Source organism: Olea europaea, chromosome 7, assembly GCF_002742605.1.
Source record: "Olea europaea var. sylvestris chromosome 7, O_europaea_v1, whole genome shotgun sequence".
Lineage (NCBI taxonomy): Eukaryota > Viridiplantae > Streptophyta > Magnoliopsida > Lamiales > Oleaceae > Olea > Olea europaea.
The window spans coordinates 15,904,997-15,921,678 of NC_036243.1; the positions used below are offsets into that span (position 1 = coordinate 15,904,997).

The 16,682-nt window shown below is 35.8% G+C and overlaps 2 protein-coding genes across 2 annotated transcripts; one reads left to right on the forward strand and one right to left on the reverse strand.

Annotated features, from left to right (window-relative positions):
- Positions 1-25: 25 nt before the first annotated feature.
- Positions 26-2,282, reverse strand: LOC111397156 (cyclin-A2-2-like). The gene is made up of 8 exons (XM_023023916.1): positions 2,129-2,282; positions 1,730-1,822; positions 1,153-1,286; positions 999-1,074; positions 663-739; positions 527-560; positions 295-444; positions 26-224 (listed from the first exon to the last, which is right to left on the reverse strand). The coding sequence occupies exons 1-8, from the start codon at positions 2,228-2,230 to the stop codon at positions 45-47; spliced, it is 846 nt and encodes a 281-aa protein (XP_022879684.1). The 5' UTR covers positions 2,231-2,282; the 3' UTR covers positions 26-44.
- Positions 2,283-6,099: 3,817 nt separating this feature from the next.
- On the forward strand, positions 6,100-7,850 carry LOC111397964. Its single transcript, XM_023024925.1, has 5 exons — positions 6,100-6,398; positions 6,450-6,510; positions 6,630-6,875; positions 6,970-7,071; positions 7,551-7,850. Exons 1-5 carry the CDS (start codon positions 6,100-6,102, stop codon positions 7,848-7,850), a joined length of 1,008 nt encoding a protein of 335 aa, XP_022880693.1.
- Positions 7,851-16,682: the final 8,832 nt, after the last annotated feature.

Here is a 16,682-nt window from a genome sequence, read left to right on the forward strand (position 1 = left end):
AACTTCTTTTGTTGCTTACCAAACATGCTATTAGTGCATTGCTATCAAGGTGCAAAAGTGAAAGGAAAGGGATGTCGTAAAAGGTTTACCTTAGATTGTTTATATTTTTCACGTATTGCTGGCAACTTGCATCCATGAGTGTTTAGCTGCAAGTCTTGCAACACGAGAACAGTGATTTTCATCTCCGATGCCTTGTAGTTGGTGTAATGCTCCAGAGTCGAATTCTGCAGAAAGTACACGGTCATTTTGGGTTTGATTGCTATCAGAAAGGGAAGAGTTATAAATGATGCAAACCCATGGATGGTCTGATTGATCTAGTGTCCATCTGGCTAGAAATACAGCAGATGCAGCAACAAGGGATGGAAGAAACTCCAGGAGACTGTACTCGGTTAGTGTTAACTCTGCTAAATAATTTGCCAAGAATTCCAGTTCAACAGATGGAACCTAGAAATGGGGGAAATTATTTAGTCAGAATGGTTTCTTCCTCGTATGAAAAACAGAAAGAGCTGTATAATGTCTTGTCTACCTCATATGAAACTTGTGCTGCTTGAATGAATCTCCTACGAAACAGATTGAGACAGGGCAAAAATAAGAGATACTTAACTTAACAAGATTGCATTTTATTGAAAATAAGGGACACATATTTTAGATATATCGAGTACCTAAGGAACTTCTTTGTAGTGGGAACAGATAATTGAAAACCCAAAAAGTTCAAAACACGACTTTCCATTTTCACCACCTGCCACGTAACCACAAGTGAGTTCTACTTTTGCAAATAAGGACTTTTCCAGATGGGGAGAGCATAAGTTAATTTATGGCCAAAGGCATTAATACTTTTAAAGCTATGAGTTTATTGAGATTTATATCAAGGAAAATGCAGCTATACAAAGAAAGAACCAAAATGAAACATAAAATATATCAGCCTCTAACATGAACATTGTCCTTGACCTACAGAAACTCAATAGTAGAAATAACCTTGTCAAAATAAAAGGATGTACCTCTTCTTTTGTGTAGGTATTGTCTGTTATAAAGCAAAACTCTTCCACACGAGGTGCGCATATTTCTTCATATTTTCTTCAAACCAAAATCCAGAAAGATATAAGCAAGAAAATATTTAAGCGTTTATACTTCTTGTAAATAAAGGAAACTTACGAAGCAATTAGCATGCAAGTTACACCAAGCAATTGCAATTTCTGCTTTTCAATATAGTTTTCAGACAGGAACCGATCAAGAAGATTTACAGTGAGGTAAAGTGTGTCTGGGACCAGCCTATACTCTTCAGAAACCTGAAATAGAGGAGACATACCCACAACATAAGATGACAACTAAGCAAAAAACTAATTTGAATACTCTCAAGAAATCCAGTTTTTCTTAAAAGATTAAGATTATTGGATGTCACAAGTTCTGAAACTTTGAATTAATAGTACAAAACAAAGATTGAAGATAACAGTGCACTGCTCAGAGGAGGTTGAAGAGTACAATTGAAGAGTGCAACCAACAACTGCTGGATTTACTATTTTTACAAGGAAGAAGCTTGATTTCTAGAGAACAAGAGGAAAAACTTGCTAGTTCGAAGTGAGAAAGACTATTGATACTAGTTACTACATACCAAGAGCAAAGGAACAAGAATTCCTAACAGTTCTTTGGTATCTTTGTAAGAATGATGGTTGTTTCCACAAGGAAAGGACAGTATAATCTCATGCATCCCAATTTGACTGTATGCACTAACCTCCACAAGCCAATCAATCAGTATCCCTCGCATGCCTGGGTTGATGTCTTGCTGCAGCTTTTCCATATAATCGCCAGAAGGCCTCCGGTCAAACTGAGAGAGAAGAAAATTGGTCTGAGTCTGAGTTAACATGATAGAAAACGGAAGTCTGCGATCGATCTAGAAAAACGATTAAGGTTTTGACTCCTTTCAACGTGATTATAAAAAATGAATTCACGGTGTGATACTGAACTAAATTTGATAACATGACACTGGATTTAGAAGTGACAAAAGCAAAAGTTCCCAACAATTTTGAGATTATTATGTATCAAGGGGCTAAGTGCTGAGTGGACAAATTTATGAATTAAAAATATGACAGAAAGAAAGAACATATAATAATAGGTATGCAGCCTTACAAACCTCCGTTGCGTGCAAATTTCTATATATATCAGGGGCATACATGCTGCACATCAGTGGATCCTTGTGTTTTGAATCTATATCCATAATGCCCACATTATCCATGTTTTCTTGTTTACTCCAGAATCTGCTTTCTCCTGGATGATACAATGAACACCCCCACCCCCCACGCCCAAAAAAAAAGAAAAAAAAAAGGAAAAAGCATTACTTTAGAGGTGTCCTGCGAGCTTAAGTAGATATCGATCCAGTCACACATGTTGCTAAGGAGGTACATCTCGTGAATTTAAATAGAAATCGATCTGCTCACACAGTGTTAGGAGCGCGTCCTGTGAGTTTAAAAGTAAAAGACTATCTAGTCACACATACAGATATGTCACGCAAGCTTAACCAGAAGTTGATCTAGAAATCGTTAATCTTTTACGTTTGTCTTATTTTCCTTTTAAGTTATTTATCATGAACTGAAAAATTTCCTTTAACCCTAAAAAATAGATAAAGTTAATATGAACTACCATAAATCAAACTTGGAAACAAGGTTATAAAAGATCTCACCTAATTGTGTTCATAAATATAAGAAATAGCGATACTTCTTGATCTTTCCATATCTTACTCAATTAAAAAATTTAGAAGTTAAATTGACGTTCTCTCATCGGTTTCTCTTTATTTTTGCCCTTGTAATTAACATCTTTGCAGTTGGCTTTTACTTTGATACAAGCCGATAATCACAAAAACGTGAATGTTCTGAAAAAACTTATTTAAAACTCGAATAACTATTTTAAAACTTATCAAATTCAAGGAAATATTTTCATAGCAAGTACACAATTTTGGTTCAAGACAGAGAAGCTACGTCACATGCTATTAATTTCAACCTCTCAATCACCAAAGAAAATCCATGAACGATTATCTTCCAATATTGCCTATTTTCTTCGATCATCTCTTTAGCCTTTACTTGTGTACAATAAATGAGTTTAGTTGAAGGATGAACCGAAAAAATCGGTCAACCTATATAATTAATTTGGTCCATACAAAAAATGCCTCATTATCTTTTGATGTCTTGTACGATAATATTGATAATTTCTAAAACTTGACGTTTATTTGATGTGTCTATTACGTATACTTCATTTCTATTTATTTTTTTTAGCACGATTTTGCTTACTGTACACACTAGTATATCTGATTCTTCTTCCGTCGAGATAAAAAGTTTTCTTTTTGTGACATAAAAAATATTTGTAGACAATATTAAAAAATTATTATTCATTATATATTTAATCATATTTAGTACTGCACACTTTTATCTCGTTTGCTCGCATAAACAATATCTCAAATTATTCTCGTGCAACAAGTGGGACCCTCGCGAGTTGCTTATATTACAAGTGTCGACATGCATGTTTGGATGAATTTGAAAAAAAATAATAAAAAAATTTACAAGTAAAAAATAAGTAAAGTTCATCGTTGGCCATATGCTCTTTTTGAATCCGCATCAAACCTTTCCATTTCTTTTAAAACTTTAACTCAAATAATAGTTGAGTACAATATCACAACACATAAATAGCTATTTTAAAAAAAAAATTAAAAAATCTAATATTTCATATGTTAAATTTGTAATGAACTAGTCATTCAATACTAAAATATGAAAACAAAGAGTATGTCGATATTTTACCCAATGATTGGATCAGCTTTCCCTTTATAACGAAACTCAAGGAAAGTTAGGAGTGAAAGGGGTCTTGGTATCTGAACAGCGGGAGCGAGCTGGTCCTTTCCATTTCATAAGATAAGCAACTTTTCATGTAATGGGAAAGCTACCAAGCACTCTTTAGATTGATGCCCGAGATAATTCCTTTTAGAGGTATTAATAGATAAATATAGTAATTAGACTTGTGTAGTTGTGTATATTTCATTGAGAAATAAGGCTTATATTTATATGAAAAATTAGGATTGCAAAAAATATAACAGTCACAATAATTAGAATTTTGTGGGTAGAATAGTCATACGGTGACTACTATTTATTACCTAAAATATCCTATATTTTTAAAAGTCAAAAAGTTCAAAAGCAGCAATCAAATTTGAAGAATAGAAATTAACCCTGATAATTGAAAAAAAAAAAAAAAGAAAAAAGAAAAAAGAGACATCATTGGATGGTGGACTGTTTTATTTGCACTACTATATGTTCAAAAAAATATTTAATGCAAGAAAATTCCACAAATTTCAGGTATTTTCTACCCAAATGCAATGTCGGGTCGAGAAGACTGGTCTTAAGCTCAACCAAATAATGACTATTTTGAGCTTGGGAAAAATTCATATGTCAGGTGTATAGTTTACACTAATTCACGATTGAGATATAAAAAGTACACACACACACACACACACACACGTAGTTTTCCTATAATCCCGTGTAGTTTCCATCAATAACAGGGCTCTACCACCAAAAAATCCTCATCAAAAATTAAACATCCAGCATAATTTCAATCCAGTCACTGTAGAACCCTATTTTAGCCGTGGAAGAAGAAAAAATCAGGTAATTGTGCTTCACCATTCATATATGAAGTGATTGATGTCATCGACATTGATGATTTCATGTCACAGATTTGGAATTAGTTTGGAGAAATTGACATTTTCGCATAACAGAAATCAATCCAGGTATTGGTCCGATTTTTTATTTCACTGCTAGTTTTTCGCATTTAGCATCATCACAAAAGATCTGAAATTTTTCTATAGTTAAATTTTCAACGACCTATCTATTGTGGTCGCATATGTGTCAAATTTAATAACATTGTGCAATGGAATATGAACGACATGTATGATATGTGACTTAATTGAGTGTAACCAGTATAGCATCGATTGTGGATGTCTGTGACCACTACAAAAATGTGGCAGATTGTAACGACATCAAACATAAGATGTTAACAGCATATGTGACCATTGTGATTTACATTGGAAGACGAAGAAACAAAGGATTCATTGTGGATAATTAAATGTGATCTCTGTGCTAAAAATGTGACCTCCATTTATTTTCGATTATCTGTAAGATATGTTAGGTTGACATTGATCGTACTCATATGTGACCTATTCCGATATTTGACCAAAATGTGACCATACGACACAACAATATTTATACACATATGTGACAAATTTGGATGTGTAAGTGAATTGGAAAAATGACTTAAACCAATTTTGTTCATGAGATGTGACCTGTGTGTCGCCAAATGTGACCTACTTTTTTGAATGTCATATGTGACTTCATGTTATTGCATAAATTCTTATATAAAACTATATGCATTGTATTAAATTAACCATTGAAAATGTGATTTTGCAAAAATGGTGTACTTGCATGTATGTTTGTTGCATGGATCTCGATCAGCGTTGGTGTTGGTAGACCGTAGATGCAATTATGTAAGCCTTGTTAACACGATTATGTCAGAGTGCAGCTTGGACTCGACGAAGGTAGCAGTATCATTGAAGTATGTACTGAACATCGTTTGCTTGCAATCAAGATAAAAAATGACAGCAACGTGCTTGCATATATTCTGCTGAAAGAAGCCGATCGTGATCCTGCTAAATACCCATTGATCATTGACATAACCGATGCAGCAATAAAGTACCCATCTGACATAGTCATAGATAACGCTTATTGTAGTAGAGAGCTTTATACATTACAGGATATGGCTACAGAAATCTACAAAGCATCAAGTAAACATGTAGATCACATTTGTGACAATGAAGTAACGATTATTTCTGTAGCAGATGCTAGTGAGGTCGAAGAAGGAATGATTTTCCGTGATAAGGATATTTTAAAATTGAGTCTATCCTTTTTTGCCATACGAAGCATGTTTGAGCTTATGGTTGAATGATCCGACAAGAAAGAATATGTTGTGAGGTGTTCTCAGAAAGGATGTACTTGGATATGCCGATCATCGAAATGGGGTAAAACGAATCTATTTAAGATTCGAAAGATTGGTAGTCACACATGTGCATCAAATATGGTGTTAGGGTCACATAGACAAGTATCAGCTGCAGTTGTTTCATCTAGCATCAAGTACAAGTACACATCGACTGGCACCATATACACACCAAAGGACATATGCAGTGATATGTTACATACTTTTGGAATATATTTGAATTACTCAAAAGTTTGGAGATCCCGTGAACAAACATTGAAGATGATTAGGGGTGATCCGACAGAATCATTCGGTAAGATACCAAGCTTCTTCTGCATGCTCCGACAAAGAAATCCTAGTACAGTCACAGAGTTGGAGATCGATAGTCACAATAGGTTCAAGTATTATTTTATGATACTCGGTGTATCAATATGAAGGTGACAACATTGTAGGCCCGAAATTCTCGTCGACGATACTTATTTGAATGGTCATTATAGAGGTACCATATTCACAGTATGTACACAGGATGCAAATAATGGCATATTTGTTTTTGCTTTTGGAGTGGGGGATAATGAGAACGACAAATTTTGGAGATAGTTTTTGGAGAAACTGAAAAATGCATATGGGTACAGAGAAGGATTGTGTTTTGTATCAGACCGTATGGCAGTATAAAGAAAGTAATAGAACAGGTGTATCCAGGAAGTTGCCACGTTATCTGCTCGTGTCATTTGCTGCAAAATCTAAAGTCATATTATGGAAAATCAGGGCAAGATATTATGCATGCGTTCAATTTGGCCGTCCGCGCTTACACATTAGAAGAATTTGAATACAACATGCAACAACTAGACGCGATGAATGGGAAGATTCGTGATTACCTGGTACTGTACTAACTACAGCACTCCATTGTCACGTACAGTGAAGTGGTCACATATATCCTTTTATACGATACTCATAGTAGATATCTTTTAGTAGGATGAAGTTGACCCTGAAAAGTGGTTACGAATACATATGCCGGCAAACAAATACTCTACAATGACACCAAACATTATAGAATCAGTAAACGCGATCACAAAGGTAGCTAATAATTACCCCATTGTATTCTTGCTGGAGTCATTGCTATAAACAGTACAAAATTGGTTCTGTAAACATAGAGACGAAGCGCATGAAACTTTTATGATGTTGACAAGCAAGTTCAAGAACGTTATGAGGAGAATGAGTTCAGTATCCTGAAGTTTGTGTATATGGCCTAAATGAAAAATGCATGTGATTATATTATAGGTGTCTGTGACACGAATGTACGTCTGTGATTATGTATCCAAATTATAACTGCATGTGACTAGCAATTTACGTTTGTGACGCTATATACTTTGTTCGTGATGTTATATATTTTGTTTGCTAATGCTAAACCTGTGACCTGAATGGATTGTATGTGACACCCAAGTATGAAGTCCTGTAACTAAACATATCATTATGCACTGAAATATGAATGTTTGTGACCTATTCTTTTTTAGTTTAAACTGACACATACCATTGGTGCTACTACACTCTCATAGGTATCTCCTTCCAACCAAACAGTATTTTTCGTGAGCGATGAAAGGTCTACCTTTGTTGTTGACGTTGAGCAACGTACATGCACTTGCAGGATGCTGCAGGTCGATCTAATGTTGTGTCCACGTGCATTGGCTGTAATTGCACATACAAAAAGGGATCTATATGCTTACTATTCTTATTATTACACAAGGGATGCATATGTAAATGCTTACGTAAGTTCGGTTTATCTTGTTGGAAATCCAGACGAATGGAGAGTGCCCGATGAAGTAGAATTGCAAATTGTTTTAGCTCCTAACTGTTGACCTATGGTTGACTTCATTCACAATGTTTTGATCATAACAAACAAAATTAATATTATTTCTAACAATTTATTTTGAGTAATGATAGTTCAATGTTAAAATCAATTAAGCGCTAAGTACTCAAGTCAAATCATTCGAGACGAAAAAAGATGAAGAGCACGAGAGGCGGTAATGAAAGAAAAAGGTCAAGATTGGAGTCACACATTTAAGAATTTAAGAGCCAAACTTCAGAGGAAGATTAAAGACTTGATTTCTTAGTCAAAATGTAAAGGTACTAACACTTTGATATATGACAATGAATGGTTAAGCTCAAAATCATTCTATGCATAAAAAACAATTTTTGTAAACTAAAAGTCATTCTAATGCAACGTTTTGATCAAATATAGAAATGACTTTTAAAAGTGATATTTGGACTTTAAAAAACATTTTTATCATGAAAAAATAGTTAAAAATATTTTTCAAAGATCCGTGCACTTTAAAACTTTCATATCAGAACAAACGGGGTCAAAACATAAAAATACCGCGCTGTCGGGGCGGTCAACCGCCCAGAGAGGCGGTCAACCAGATCGGTCGACCGGACACCCACCAATGGTCCAAAATTTGACCGTTCTGATTTCTGATTTTTGTTGTACAAACGGCTATATTGATCTTCCGGACGAGAGGCGGTCAACCGACTAGTCTTCCGCAAATGCAGATTTTTTCTCGTTTTTGAACTCTATAAATTTTCTCACTCTTTCCATTCTTCACAAGATTTTCAAGTGAATCAAAGTGAGATATTTTTTCTTTAAGAATTCTTTGAGCTTTCATTTGCATTCATTTCATTTGTTTCTTTATATCAAAAACTTTGATTGATTCAAACTCATTAATCATCATTCTCATCAATGTTTTTCATCTCTCTTTGTGTTTAATTTATTTATATCATTCTTAAAAGCATGGTGTATTCTTGAAGAAGGTATTCACATTACATTGCATAAATCTTTCTACTTTTTCATATTGAAAAACTTTGATTGTTGAATCAAATTTCTTGAATCATTTCCTCGTCAAAGTTTTTCATATCTCTTTGTGTTCAAATTATTTATATCAATTTTCAAAGAGAGATATATTCTTAAAGAAGTTCTTTGCACTTATATTGCATAAATTTTTCAACTTTTTCATATTGAAAACTTTAATTGATTGAATCAAATTTGTAACATTATCACATTCATCAAAGTTTCTCATTTCTCTCTTAGTACTTGATTTATTATAATCATTCATTAAAAGAGAGATATTTTTTGAGAAGATTATTTGAATTTACATTGCACTTAATTCTTCTTCATCTTCTCATAGAAATACTTTGATTGGTTGAACTTAATTTTTCAGTTGTCATTTTAATCTAACACTTGAGCTATCATTCGTTATTATTCATTAAAGTGTTAGCCTCTCCTAGTATTTAATTTGTTTTGTATTATTTATCAAGAGAGGATTTGATTGTAAAATCACTTTGATAAAGTGTGGGTCGTGTTGAGATCCCGGAAAGCTCAACATTGTGTAAGGATTAGTGTTCCTTGTTGTAAGTCACCATGTGAGTCATATTGAGGTCCCGTAAAACTCAATAGTGTGGGTCGTGTTAATGTCCTGTAAAACTCAACTTTGTAAATGATCGGTGCTCCTTGTTTGTAAGTCATCGGAAACGTTGTAAAAGGTTGGATTGTAACATTTATCAATCAAAATAGTGAAAAGGCCTTGCTCGTACCGGAGAGTTTGGTAACGGAGGACGTAGATCATTGCTTTGGATCGATCCTCCACAATTATGTCGTTTGCATTCTCTCTCCCTTTTAATTATCACTTTTATACTTGCATTTATTATTTGAATTTATTAATTTAGTCTTTACTTGCTTTCTTATTCGTGTTTGTTTGTTTAATTGACATATTTACTATCATATTGGTTTATATCTAGAATCAATTTTTGAAAAAGTTTTAAAAAACCAATTTACCCCCCTCTTAGTTAGTCATTCTTGGATTTTCACTAATCAGAAGCAGAGTTCTGGAAGACCTACTGAGAAGAGGAAAAGATCATCGAGGGAAGGGAAACCAAAAGTAAGATGTGAACGTTGTATTGCGCATGGTCACAACCGCAGGAGATACTCAAGTTTGGTCCCATTAAGTAAGAGTGATTGACGGAGTACCAACCCGTAATAGGAAGTTAATACATGATAAGGACTTATCAAAATTAGATCGCATTCTTGAATTCAAACTATTATTAGCATACCAACATTGAGATCATTTGTAACTAAATGTGTTTCAATTAATCAATTGACAAATGATGTTTAAAAAGTAAAGTAATAAATGCTCAATGAAATATATCTGCACTTTTCATTCAGTTTAACGCAGAATTGTGTAAAGTGATGATTATACATTCCATACACAGCAATATATTTGAATTGTGACCATTAATTCAATTAGAGGTATGAACTGTGACCTAAATGTGGTGGAGAAACTTGGATAAATTAACTGTGAATGGACAAATATCTATCCATTCAGATATTCGATAAATAAGATGAACTGTGACCAGCTTTTGGCATGATATGTTATGAGTGCTAAATCTGTGATTTGCTATACATATGATATGTGACCTAGTCATGACAAACTAAAACTATGACCAAAAGCACTACTAAATCTGTGACCAGATACACATATGATACGTGACCTGTTATTTACACACGACATGGCAAACTAAAACTGAGACCAAAAGCACAACTACAACATAACATAAGCTGTGACCTAATTTTCGATGTACAATTAGACTTGTGACTTGATCTTGGCATGATATGTTATGAGTGCTAAATCTATGATATGCTATGCATATGATATGTGACCTGTTATTGACATATGTCATGTCAAACTGAAACTTTGACCAAAAGCAATACTAAATCTATGTCCTGGTACACATGATATGTGACCTATTATTTACACACAACATTGCAAAATAAATCTGTGACCAAAAGCACAACTGTGTATCCAAAGAACAACATATTAACAATTGAAAGTTGGGGCACTCATGTATTGAAAAAGCATATTCACATCCACATGATAGTATTGAGTACAAACACCTCCACTGCTTGAAAGAAATATAAAAGGCTACCAATTGAAGCATAAAATTCATTTACAAATGTTTTCATATTTGTCATTCTATAACAATCCCCCCTCCTTTAAAAGCCTGCCTCGCCTTCTTCATGTAAGGTTCCCGGTGTTTGTAGAGTAGCAAGGCGATATCAAGCCTATATTTTGCAGCATCGAATTGATGGAGAATAGAACATCTGCCATCACGGAGGATATACAATACATACAATATCACGAACACCCCGCAGTCATGACTGTAAAAGAACACAATATAATATGTTATGAATTAATTAGAATACAAGTTATATGCATAGTCTTGGTCACATACTTACCCATTCGTCTGCTGAGGTAGGGTACTGTCAATAGTCACCTTCATTTGCTTGCATTCAGATTCGTTATAATCGGGGTCTTTTTTGAAAATTCTCAACACTTTCATAAGAGCAGACAATACCTTCACATAAGGCTCAATACCTTCCAGCACCTTCCAATGACGATAAGTTTTTCCAGCTGAATTGAACAGCATCAAAGTATGGCTTCTAAGTTCTACCAGACCTAGCATCCAGTCAGCTTTGTTGGTGGGTAGGAATGGCATAAACACATAGTCTACATCGGCCTAAGATGTGCTCAGGGATATCATGTGACCTATGACAGCCTTAATCAAGCTACTCTTCGACAACAGAACATGAGGATCTTTTTAGAAAGCGAGAAATATATCTTTTATCTTGTTCTGGAACCAAGAGTCCGTCATTGTAGCTCTAAACTTTACTTTCCCAAATTTTGCTACCTGACGAATGTAGTAGAAGCATGCATCCATATGCTGTTTGAATATGAGGGACAAAATTATGTACAACATTAAAAAGTTATGACTCTATGACAATGGACAGCTTAACGGTATGTGCATGGTGTAGTATGAGGTTCTTAATATTCTGTGACTGGTTAACAAGGACATGTGTTGTGAACAGATACATAAGTACTACCATACAGAACTGCTCAAAGACATTTCGGCATCTATCAGCTGGTGGAACCATGTCTTGTAACCGACTGGATATAAGCCAATACTAAAAGCTGGTTTGATTTGATCATCGTGCTCATTAAACTTTTTCTTGTTGTCACAAATTGACTGTCAAGATACTGTGACTGTGTGAGTAGTGTATTTGAAGATGTAAGAAAAATATACGTGTCTATTTTTGGGTTTATACCCTCTCTGAAACCAACCCAAGAATGTTGATTTATCAGCTTCTTCAACATGGTCTTTATAATTTCCAAATACGATAATATTACTGTCATGCTGCGGTACCTTTCCTTCCCCAGCAACAAACGGAGACCGCAGTACCCTCCCAGGCCTTGAAACCCGCTTAACTGGTAATTCAGAACCTGGTTCAAGAGTTGGTGATCCCTGTGAGTTGTAAAAGCTCACATTTAGTTTGTATAAATTCAATGTACACATTGTGTGACTAGCAGATTACACAAAAAAAAAACATAATTTGAATACTTCTTCGTCAACATTTTTGAATGCAGTGATCACATCAGATATGACAGCATCTACCTGTTTCTGAATTTCTACAGACTGCAAATCATCCTGTTGTGTGTATCTGATACTCAAGTCAAATGATGGCGGTTGAAGACTACATGGAAAGGCAACATCGTCGGTTGGGTCGACCTTTGATCCGAACAAATCCCAATTTTTGATGCACAGAATTTGACAGATCAATTAATAATGAATTTGAAGTTAGAGGCAAGAAAAAACCAGTGTTTTATTTTCTTAGCAATTCTGAACATACAGAAATTGTTTTCTCTCTACAATTCTCTCTGCCTTTCTTAGTCCTTTGCAGGGCCTATTTATTAGCTCATCAAAACGAGAACTTCTAGCAGGTAGTGCCTTCTTCTCAGGAACCATTATATCTCCATGATCTCCACAATCTCATCAACTGTGGGTAGCTCCTAAATAATAAGAGTAGTTGACATGTTCTCCACCTTCAAGCGTACTGGGCTGATACTGGGCTTCAGCTGTGGGACTTTGACAATTTCAGCCATACACAGCAGTATAGATCGTCCCAGATCACGGCTCCCCTATTCAGTAGGAACCAGCAACTGTTGGTTCAAAGAAAATAAACGAGGAAATTGTATATGTCTATGTTGGATTTTTGATACCCAATAAATCCCGAGCTATGATATTAACGTGGGTTAATATTATTTCATAGGCATATGCCGATGAATGAAATAAGTCCAACAATCAAGTCCATGAGCTACACCCGGCCCAATTGTATTCCTTATGGATGGCTTGAATCTAGGCCCGTTTACCCCTTTATTGGCCCAACTTAAAGCCTAACCCTAGAGTATATATTTGGCTATAACCCTAGCCATTTTCATATGATGAGTGTGTGATTTTGAGAGAAGAAGTAGTGAATCCCGGCTACCCCCCTTTTGTGTGAGAAAAAGGTGTCCAGAAGTGTCCAGAACGCTTGTATAACGTGTGCAATTGGTAGTTCTTTCATAGTATACCTTTGTGGTGTCTTCTCCTAGCCTTTGTGGCCATAAATCATCATCCTTTCTTATCCTACGTGGGTAAGATTGCATAGCAACCAAGGTGAATCAATTGGTTGTGGTTTGGAGCCGATTGTACTGGTTGTTGGTTGAGAAAGGTGCGTTGGACTGAGCCTGAAAAACCACCATTTGAAGATCCTTTTGAGAGAGCTTCCACAACAATTGGTATCAGAGCTTCAAGGTGAAGGTTTTGGCTCGTGAAATCTACCAGAAATCGTCCAAAAAATCGACAGAAACGCAGCAGAAATCAGATCGAAGAAGCTGTCCAAAAACTGTTAAAATCAGTTTTCGTTTTTCGCATTTTCTGATCAATCCAGAAAGAGTTTGGAGAAATGGAGACCACTGGCGTGACGTGCAGGAAGAGGCGAACCCTGCAGGCTGGCGCGTGTCAGTCGACGACGGCGCGTGAGGACTACGGGCAGAGGGAAAAAACAGCGCGTGCGAGCGCGTGAAGGATTATCTGGCGATGGTCCCTTCAGGCAGTTTGTTCCTTATATTATTTCTGACATTTTTTGTGTTGAAAGTTTTCTGTTTCAGGGTACGCAGAAGAATCTGGACAGCGTTGTTCTTCGGGCGTTCGGGACTCGATCGTGATTTTGGGTTGCTGCAGTTTCCAGAGACTTTAGGACGAATAGTGGTGGTCCTAAAGTGATAAATTCGCAACTCTCATAATTTACGGACTCAGATAGGTCCGCTCTGGTATATTGGCTTAACTTAGTTTAAATTTCAGCATTAGCAGATCATCGTGTGGGGTGATCGTTAGGATTGGAGGTTGTCATTGCTTGGCAACCATTGCTTATGCTAGAAAATTTAGGAATTATTTGCTCTGTTTTTTGAAGTGTTGAGTTTTGATTGCAAGTTGGTAGTTGATTTTGTGCTTTACCTGTCATATAGTCACTGTGTGAGACTTGTTGCATGGAAATTCGAACTTTTGTTTACATACCTTCGTGTTGCATTGATTTTCCTGTTAGAACGCCTGTACTTGACCCGTTCGAATATTTCTTTGATCTAAGATCGTGAATCTTACGAAACCCTGAAAATCTAGAACGGTGTATATTGCGGTTGTAGGATAACTTTGTGTGACCTATCTGTGCTTTGGTTGTTCTAATTTTTTAAAAATGTCTTCATGCTTTGAAGTTGAAATTTTTAGTGAGAAAGAGGATTTTTCAATTTGGCAACAAAAGATGAAGGGTATTTTGGTCCAACAAAAAGTTTCAAAAGCCCTATGGCAAATTTCCTGCAAATTTAACAGAAGTACAAAAAGAAGAGTATGATGAACTTGCATACACTTCAATTATTTTACACCTGTCTGATACTGTTTTGAGAAAAGTAGGAAAATTGGATTCTACAAAACAACTTTGGGAAAAGTTGGAGGACTTATATTTGCTTAAATCAACTCCTAATAAATTGTACTTGCTTGAACGATTTTTCAGCTTTAAAATGGATCTTTCAAAAGATCTTGATGATAATCTGGATGTCTTTAAGAAATTAGTTCAAGACATCGTTAACTGTGATGAAGAGGTATCTGAAACGTATAAGGCTATTATCCTGCTTAATTCCATGCCTGATTCATATAGGGAAGTTAAGAATGCAATTAAATATGGTAGGGACACCTTAATACCCGAAATTGTCATAGACTCACTTAGAAGTAAGGAGATGGAGATTAAGGCTGAAAAAGAGGATAACAGGAGTGGCGAGTTACATATGATGAGGAGTAGAATGAAGTTTAAGCAGATGAATTTGGGTAGAACTCAAGACGGTAGTAATTCAAGTAGTGACTTAAGTGATGAGGGTAGTAAGAAGAAGGGCAAGGGACGAGACACGTCTAGTGGTAGAAGGTGTTACAGTTGTGATAAGTCTGGACACTTTATTAAGGACTGTCCCAAGAAAAAAGATAAGCTAAAAGGAAAGATGAGAGGTGAGACGAATTTGGTTGAGGGGTCGAGTTATGACCCCAGTGACGTTTATTAAGTGTAAACTTAGTCACTGCATATGCATCTGTGTGTGATCCTTTTCTGCATGTGTGTGATTGTCTAAATTTTGTTGCGTGATTATTTGCTACATCTCAATGTGTTTGATATGTGCATTTGCATGAATTTGAGACATTAGGATTACTTGGTGTAATTGCTTGCATGTATAGTGGGTTAGGATGCATTAGCAGTATGTTGTGTGTCTTTTGGTAAGGTGGAGTATATATGCCTAGGGGTACATGGTGGTTTGTACCGGGGATGTGAAGCGTGACATTTGGATCACGAGTGGAGATGTGATCAAATGTCTAGGATCCTTTATTTGGAATGAGACCCTGATCAGGTAGAGTGTGAGAGAGACACTTCTATCACTTCTGTTAGGTGGAGACCCATTATCCACGTAGGTTAGGAGAAGTGATGTGGAGATAGAGGATTATCCTGTGGACTTATGATCTATTGTGACTTATCAGTTAGACATGAGTTGAGTGATCTGTCTAGTGAGCGTGGTGGGCGATGAGAGGAGATATGTGTTCTCGAGGTGTGAGCAACACGGAATGGGATAGGATAAGTGTGGTGAAATCTTTTCTTAGGGTCATTTATGCATGTGTTGCATATGTGGTTGACCGTGGTTTGATTGACTTGGTGTTAATCTATGGTTCTATGTGAACGTGTTTCTAAAAAGATTTGTGTGTGTTATCCTATAGTATATCGTCATTGCATGTGTATTTGCTCTTGATTGTTTACTGTTAAATATTTGCTTCTACTTGCGTGTTTTTTTGACTTTAGCCCCAGTGAGTACATAGAGTAGGTATGGTATGTGTTTCAAGTTGGAAACACGAGGTAAGGTCCGTGATCCAATTTTATTGACTACCTTAATTATGCAAGTGTTAACTGTATGTTTTGATTGCTTGCAGATTTATTGGGTATCAAGGTGGAGATTTGTTGGATTTTTGATACCCAATAAATCCCGGGCTATGATGTTAACGTGAGTTAATATTATTTTATAGGTACATGCCGATGAATGAAATAAGTCTAACAACCAAGTCAATGAGCTACACCCAGTCCAATTGTATTCCTTATGGATGGCTTGAATCTAGGCCCGTTTACCCCTTTATTGGCCCAACTTAAAGCCTAACCCTAGAGTATATATTTGGCTATAACCCTAGCCACTTTCATATGATGAGTGTGTGATTTTGAGAGAAGAAATAGTGAATCCCGGCTGCCC

Bases quoted from the DNA above. Each gene is read 5' to 3' on its own strand.
- LOC111397156 (XM_023023916.1), bottom strand. From the start codon at position 2,230: ATGGATAATGTGGGCATTATGGATATAGATTCAAAACACAAGGATCCA. The intron at 1,075-1,152 runs GTAAGTTTCCTT...TTTGGTTTGAAG, and splicing joins ACTTGCATGCTAATTGCTTC to AAAATATGAAGAAATATGCG. The intron at 561-662 runs GTACTCGATATA...TCTGTTTCGTAG, and splicing joins ACTACAAAGAAGTTCCTTAG to GAGATTCATTCAAGCAGCAC.
- LOC111397964 (XM_023024925.1), top strand. From the start codon at position 6,100: ATGGTGTTAGGGTCACATAGACAAGTATCAGCTGCAGTTGTTTCATCT. The intron at 6,399-6,449 runs GTATTATTTTAT...ACAACATTGTAG, and splicing joins GATAGTCACAATAGGTTCAA to GCCCGAAATTCTCGTCGACG. The intron at 6,511-6,629 runs GTATGTACACAG...ATATGGGTACAG, and splicing joins ATAGAGGTACCATATTCACA to AGAAGGATTGTGTTTTGTAT.